This window comes from Salvia miltiorrhiza, chromosome 2 (assembly GCF_028751815.1).
Source record: "Salvia miltiorrhiza cultivar Shanhuang (shh) chromosome 2, IMPLAD_Smil_shh, whole genome shotgun sequence".
Classification (NCBI taxonomy): Eukaryota; Viridiplantae; Streptophyta; class Magnoliopsida; order Lamiales; family Lamiaceae; genus Salvia; species Salvia miltiorrhiza.
In genome coordinates this window covers 61,388,448-61,396,549 of record NC_080388.1, presented here as the reverse complement: position 1 = coordinate 61,396,549, position 8,102 = coordinate 61,388,448, and the positions used below count along the sequence as shown (strand labels likewise).

The 8,102-nt window shown below is 40.5% G+C and overlaps 1 protein-coding gene across 1 annotated transcript; it reads right to left on the bottom strand.

Annotated features, from left to right (window-relative positions):
• Nucleotides 1–4,802: 4,802 nt before the first annotated feature.
• On the bottom strand, nucleotides 4,803–6,314 carry LOC131009841 (uncharacterized). The gene is made up of 2 exons (XM_057937246.1): nucleotides 5,379–6,314; nucleotides 4,803–5,300 (listed from the first exon to the last, which is right to left on the bottom strand). Exons 1-2 carry the CDS (start codon nucleotides 6,312–6,314, stop codon nucleotides 4,803–4,805), a joined length of 1,434 nt encoding a protein of 477 aa, XP_057793229.1.
• Between the last annotated feature and the right edge of the window lie 1,788 nt (nucleotides 6,315–8,102).

Genomic DNA, 8,102 nt, shown 5'->3' with positions numbered 1-8,102 from the left:
CAAACTCAGTCTTGACTATGGCAACAGGGCAAACCAGAAATTCGGCATTGAAGTTCGAATCAATCACTCATCAAAGAAACAATTAGAGCTAGTCATGTGTGCTCATTAAGGCTCAATCCTCACAATTTAGTAGGCTTCAAGTAATTTTGATCAAATTTTGCACGTTTTTCTCATACAAGAACACCTACAAACATATGCATAATTCCATCACAAGAGCAACAGCCTATCATACCAAATCCAATATCCTAATCTTAACTCTTCACATCATCCATCATAAAAATTGCCAAAGGACTCGAAACTGATTCGAAGACCAAAATAGCAACAAAGCAAAGACACACAAAACAAAGACACCCCCCCACACTTGGACAACACAATGTCCTCATTGTGTGAGAGTATGACAGACCAAAACAGAAACAACAGCAGACAACTAAAAGAAATCAAAAGCTTCAAAAATGAAAAGTAAAAAGAAAGAAACTTCCCTGAAATGGAATCATGTAGGTGGATGAGGGGCTGAAGCTTCCGGCGATGAGGAATGGTGGTTGGGCGGTTCGCTGGTGGTCGGGGCAGGGGTGGACGGACGGAGCAGCGGCGGAATGGAGGGGGTGGCGTTGGGGGAAACCAAATTGAGGGAATTTTGACTTTAGTCAAAAACCCTAGTTCTAGAATTTGCACCTTGGCCCCCAACTTTTCAGAAACTGGAGGGCAACCCCCAAACCTGCGAAATTGACCAAAACACACCCCAAGTTTTTTTTTTTTTTTTTTTTTGAGAAAAAACGAAAATAAACAAAACAAGGGCAAGAAAAATCGGGTTGCCTCCCGATGAGCGCCTTTATTTAACGTCCTTGGCTGGACAGAAAAGAAGTTCAAAATCCTTAGACAATGGTTGGAGACGTCAGGCTGATCGCATTGAACGACTCCATCTCGACTCCAGCATAGTATGGCTTGAGTAATTGTCCATTAACCTTAAAACACTTTCGTGTTTCGAGGCTTTGGATTTCCACAGCTCCATGAGGACTTACACTAACAACTTCAAACGGGCCCAACCAACGAGATTTCAATTTTCCTGGCATAATCCTTAAGCGTGCGTTAAACAAGAGAACCTTCTGCCCAACTTCAAAGGATTTCCTTCGAATGTATTTGTCATGTAGAAATTTAGTTCGTTCCTTGTAACGACTTGCATGATCATACGCCTCCAATCGAATCTCCTCTAATTCTTGCAGTTGAAATTTCCGCTCTTTGCCAACAACTTTTTCATCTAAACAGAATTCCTTCACGGCCCAAAAAGCTTTATGCTCCATCTCAACAGGTAGATGACATTGCTTCCCAAAAATCAGCCTGTACGGAGACATACCAATCGGTGACTTGAATGCAGTGCGGTATGCCCATACCGCATCGTCCAGTCTCAAACTCCAATCCTTTCGTCTCGGGTTGACTGTTTTCTCAAGGATGCTCTTGATTTCTCGGTTAGAAACTTCAGCCTGACCGTTGGATTGTGGATGATATGCTGTGGCAACTCGATGATGGACTCCATATTTCTTGAAAAGTGATTCCAAAGTGCGGTTGCAAAAATGAGTTCCTTGATCGCTAATGATGGCACGGGGCACTCCAAATCTGTTAAAAATATTAGCTTTAAGGAACCCTGCAACAACTTTAGAGTCATTAGTGCGGGTGGCCTTCACTTCCACCCACTTCGAAACATAATCAACAGCCAAAAGAATGTAAGAATTTCCAAAAGAACTAGGAAACGGTCCCATAAAATCCATTCCCCAAACGTCAAAGATTTCACAAACCAAAATAGGGACTTGAGGCATTTCATTGCGAGAAGAGATATTACCTGTTCTTTGGCACTTGTCACAATTTTTGCAGAAATTGTAAGAATCCTTAAAAATAGTTTCCCAATAAAAACCACAATCAAGAATCTTACGTGCCGTTCTTTTGGGACCAAAGTGACCTCCACAAGCATGAGCATGGCAAAAATTCAAAATGGAATGAATCTCCTCATCAGCGATGCAACGTCGTATCACTTGATCCGCACAAGTCTTCCACAAATAAGGATCATCCCATATGAAGTATTTTGCTTGGCTCCTCAACTTATTCTTACGGGCTGTCTCCATTCCCTTAGGAAAAACTCCAGCAGTTAGAAAATTAACCAAATCAGCATACCAGGGAGTGTTACCGTCGATGTGCAGCAGCTGTTCGTCTGGGAAGTCGTCTGGTATGGGCATACCGTCCGACACAGTCTGCAGTCTGCTCAGATGGTCAGCTACCAAGTTCTCGGCTCCCTTTTTATCTTTAATCTCCAAGTCAAATTCCTGCAAAAGTAGAATCCAACGGATCAAGCGAGGCTTAGATTCTTTCTTAGAGAGCAAATACTTAAGAGCTGCATGGTCAGAGTACACAACAACTTTAGAACCAATCAAATATGATCTAAATTTTTCACAAGCAAAAACGATGGCTAAAAGCTCCTTCTCCGTGGTTGTGTAATTGCATTGAGCCGGGTTGAGAGTTTTGGAAGCATAGTAAATCACATGGCTCTCTTTCCCAACTTTCTGCCCTAGCACTGCTCCAACGGCGTAGTCGCTTGCATCGCACATGATTTCAAAAGGTTCTCCCCAAATTGGTGGTTGAATGATGGGGGCAGAAGTGAGTCTACTCTTCAACAAATCAAAGGCCTCCTTGCACTTGTCATCGAACACAAAAGACACATCTTGATTAAGCAACCTAGTGAGAGGTTGAGCAGTCTTTGCGAAGTCTTTTATGAAGCGCCTATAAAAACCTGCATGGCCTAAGAAAGCACGAATCTCTTTCACATTAGAAGGATAAGGTAATTTAACAATCAAATCAATTTTCGCCTTATCAACTTCTACTCCTCTTGCAGAAATCACATGCCCAAGAACAATCCCCTCTCTCACCATAAAGTGACATTTCTCAAAGTTCAACACCAAATTAGTGTCGACACATCTCTGCAAAACTTGCTCAAGATTAGTCAAACAATGGTCAAAAGAGTCTCCATGCACAGTAAAATCGTCCATGAAAATTTCAATGCAACTCTCAATCATGTCAGAAAATATACTCATCATACAACGCTGAAAAGTACCAGGAGCATTACATAATCCAAACGGCATACGACGCCATGCAAAAGTGCCAAAAGGACAAGTAAAAGTGGTTTTCTCTTGATCTTCCTGAGCTACAAAAATTTGAAAATATCCAGAGTAGCCATCAAGAAAACAAAAGAATTCCTTACCAGCCAATCGCTCAAGCATCTCATCAATGAAAGGTAATGGAAAATGATCTTTCCTAGTAGCATTATTCAACTTCCTAAAATCAATGCACATACGCCAACCAGTTTGCAACCTCATGGGAATCAACTCATTCTTCTCATTCTTAACCAATTGAAAACCAGACTTCTTAGGAACCACATGAACAGGACTGACCCATGTACTATCAGAAATCGGATAAATAATCCCTAGATCAAGCAATTTAAGAATTTCTTTAAGCACAACTTCTTTCATGACAGGGTTCAATTTTCTTTGAGGATCCCTAGACGGCTTACTATTAGGCTCAAGTAAGATTCTATGCATGCAAGTAGAGGGACTAATACCTTTGATATCGGCTATAGTCCATCCAATGGCAGATTTATGCATCTTAAGAAGACTTACCAACCTTACCTCTTGTTCTGCACTGAGTTCATTGTTGATGATCACTGGCAGCGTGTCATTCTCTCCTAAAAATACATATTTCAGATGCTGGGGCAGTACCTTCAAGTCCAGCTTCGGTGGCTTCACAACAGAGGGCAAAATCGGTTCTGTGCTGGTCGGTATAGGCATCCTGCTCGACAGGTGCCGAACTGGAATTTCCTCCGTTGAGTACAGCTGCATGATAATCTCTCTAATGGCTTCATTCTCCTCAGTTTTGGAGTTCTCTTCAGTTAGGGAACTGAAAATAACCTGCTCAAGCTCATCCTCCCTGAAATTCTCAACAAATTCCTCAACCAAATGGTCAATAACATCAATCATGAACACAGATTCAGGATCCTCAACATGCTTCATAGCCTCAAAAATATTAAATGTGACAACATCTCCATCAAATTCAAGGCTAAGCATTCCACTATCCACATCAATTTTTGCTTTAGCAGTTTTCATGAATGGTCTCCCTAAAAGAATCAAGGATTGCTTAGCAGAATCATCCATATCAACAATATAAAAATCCACAGGAAAAATTAAATCATTGACCTTGACAAGGACATCCTCAACAACACCTTCGGGATATGCAGTAGACCTATCAGCTAACTGAATGATAACACGAGTGTCTTTCAAAGGTCCTAATTGCAAATCCTTATACACAGAATAAGGCATGACATTTATGGATGCTCCTAAATCTAGCATGGCTCTCTCAACAGTCTTATTACCTATAATGCATGGAATAGTGAACATACCAGGATCTCGACACTTTTGGGGCAATTTTCTTTGAAGAACAACAGAAACATTCTCACTCACTCGAATTTTCGCATCATTCCCAAACTTCATTTTCTTAGAGCATAACTCTTTTAAAAACTTTGCGTACCTGGGAACTTGCTTAATTGCATCAAGCAAGGGCAAGTTTATTTCTATCTTTTTGAAGATTTCTAGAATATCCTTCTCTTCTTCAATTCTCTTGTTCTGAGCCAACCTAGAAGGAAAAGGTGGTGCAATCAATGATTGAGGAATTGAAACCTTAGGTTTTCCACTTACCTTAGAAGAGATAGGCTCGGTGGATTCTGGTGACTTCTCACTAATTGCATCGTCCTTGGCTTCATCGGGCTTTTATTTGTCCTGCTGCTTAGGTTGTGGCTCAACTAGAATTCTCCCACTTCTTGTAGTTACAGCACTTGCATTTTCCTTGGGATTCATCTCCGTGACAGAAGGAAGTCGGCCTTGATTCGCCTGCAGCTTGTTCACCTGAGTGGCTAACTGCATGATTTGTGTGCCCATATTACTCAACGCTGCCTGAGTTTCATGCTGGAATGCCTGCTGACTTTGCACCAAATTCTTCACAATTTCACTGCTCTGGGCGAGGCTCTTCATGATATCGTTCATATTGGGTGCAGAACTCGGTGCAGGACGTGCGGTATGGGCATACTGTCCAGCCTGCGGCGGATTCGGCGCGTACATCCCTGGTTCCTGCTGTCTCCACCTAAAATTTGGGTGATTTCTCCACCCTGGATTGTAGGTGTTGGAAAAAGGGTCGTTTCGCCTTTGCCTTTGTGCGTTCATCTCTTGCTCATCAGCGGATCCCATGCACGCTTGCTCAGTATTATTATCCTGCAGAGATGGACATGCATCAGTAGGATGATTATTTTCAAAGCAAATTCCACATTGAACGTGTTGAGTTTTAGAGACAGCAAGTCCTCTAACTAAAGAGGTGAGAGCATCAATTCTCTCGTTCATGTTGGAATCTTCTACTTTCTGCACTGGCCTATAACGATCATCATCCCCATCCTCATATTGTTGGCCATTTGAAACCATGTCAACGATGAGTTGCTTTGCTTCGTCCAAAGTTTTATTGGTCAAGCTTCCACCACAAGCAGCGTCAACAATTTTCCTATCAAAAGAAGACATACCACGATAAAAATAGTTAGTAAGCAATTGGTAGTCAGAAAATCCATGATCAGGACACTTGCGACACAGCTGTTGGAATCTCTCCCAATAATCGGCTAGACTCTCCGCCTTCTTCTGTTTAATGCTGCTAATGGCCATTCTCAAATTTGCAGCTCTGGACTCAGGAAAGAATTTTCGCAAGAATTGTTCTTCTAAATCTCCCCAAGTTCTAATCGAACCAGGAGGAAGATCAAAAAGCCAATCTCTCGCTCTACCCTGCAAAGTATGAGAAAAAGTCAATAGCCTCAAATTATTTTCAGTAAAACCATGAGGGCGTAGAGTTGAGCAAACTAGATCAAATTCAGCCAGATGCTTGTGTGCACTCTCTCCAGGTAAATCACCGAATTTGGGTAGCACTTGAATGAAACCAGGCCGTATTTCAGCGTTGCCATTAATGGCAGGAAGGACAATGCACAAAGGGCGATTGTTTCTATGAGGGCCTAACTCTCTAATCAGTTGAGGTGGTTCCTGTCGAGGATCAACGATCTCTCTATCGTTCTCCTCAACCTTATTGTTACGATCACCCATTGGATCTTCAATTTCTTCTTGATCCTCAAGACTCGGTGGAGCAGAATTGGATATCTTTTTCCACTCCTTAGCTTGCTTCTTCAACTTTCGTGCAGTCTTCTCGATTTCTGGATCAAAAACTAATACGCCTGTACGAGAAGAACGGGGCATAAACTAAAAATAAAATAACTAAAAATAAAAGACAGACTGAAATCAGTAAAATCCTGCTTAAAACCAATCCCCGGCAACGGCGCCAAAATTTGGTGCGTCTGGAATATGTCTGATATGTCTAAAAACTCACTCCTTAATATATATATATAACTAATGAAATAGACCTAATTCTACTATGCAAAAAGTGGCGCATGGGCCTTACCAAACAAAAGCTCATAACTTAAAATAAAAGAAAAGTGGCGAGGCCCACTAAATAAAAATCAGTCCAAATCAAACATGGTGGCCCAGCATATCTTTCTTCTCGGCACTTTAGCCTTCAATCCATGCAATCAATTCACGCCCAGGCAGAATGGGCACACCGCACGGCAGACGTGCACAACTTCCTCTTCACACAACTTCACCACTTCAAAACTCTTCTCAAAATTAATACTTTAATTCGTGTTAAATATCGTCTTTGGATATGAATTATGGTCTTATATGAATCTTTATGGTATTTGATAGGTTTTGGAGAAAAGTATTGATTTTGAGAAGAGTTTTGAAGTCGTGAAACCAGTGAAGAGGAAGTTGTGCACGTCTGCCGTGCGGTGTGCCCATTCTGTCTGGGCGTGAATTGATTGCATGGATTGAAGGCTAAAGTGCCGAGAAGAAAGACATGCTGGGCCACCATGTTTGATTTGGGCTGATTTTTATTTAGTGGGCCTCGCTACTTTTCTTTTATTTTAAGTTATGAGTTTTTTGTTTTGTTTAGCCCATGCGCCACTTTTTGCATAGTAGAATTAGGTCTATTTCATTAGTTATATATATATATTAAGGAGTGAGTTTTAGGCATCAGCTCATATCAGACATATTCCAGACGGCAACTTTGAAGCAAAGTTGTGGATGCAAATTTGGAGTTCTCAATTCAAGTTTTATTCCTTCATCTATCCCTTGCAATTTATTTATTTATTTCTTGTGTTATTTAATTATGTTTTCTAGCTAAATTAGTTTATTCCGGCATTGATTAGGGAAGCACTAGCGAAATTATTCTGTGAGATCTAATTGTTCTTATACTTTATTTTTATGCTTGCATCTGCAATTCTCCATGTTTAATGATATTAATTGTTTTAATCCATTAGATAGTTGCAAATATTTATTGGGTTAGAATTAATTATATAGCCAATTGAACCGGCCATCCGTAATTGTGGTTTAGGTTTGATTAGTGGTAAATTGACTCATTAGGGTTAAGGGAAAAGCAGTCTTAATTCAATAATCCTGCGTCAGAGTTTATTGGTTTTGAATCGGGTTTCTCTAAATATTAATGCTGTCGGCTCATTAAACCTATAGAGCGTTTCTTACGGTTGTCAGTCGATTAGGGTAGTAATTAGTGAAGCGTCTTCCTGATTATCGAATAATTAAGGAGAAATAAGATCACGTCAGAAGCGTCTTCGGTGGTTATAACTGGTTTGTTTGCATGATTTAAAGTTATTTTTGCATCGATGATCGGAATAATTGAGCTAGGGTGGACTTAATTGATTGCTGGAATTCTTTTATTAATTGTTGGAATTTTTATTCATCTTTTAGTTAATTGGAAAAAAAAAGTGCTCAAGTCCACCTTCTTGATTACCGTTCAGGGAAGTTTCTCTCATTTTTGCTTTTCGTTTTTGAAGTTTTCTTTTAGTTGTCTGTTGTTGTTTCTTTTGGTCTGTCATACTCTCACACAATGAGGACATTGTGTTGTCCAAGTGTGGGGGGGTGTCTTTGTTTTGTGTGTCTTTGCTTTGTTGCTATGTTGGTTTTCTTGTCAGTTTC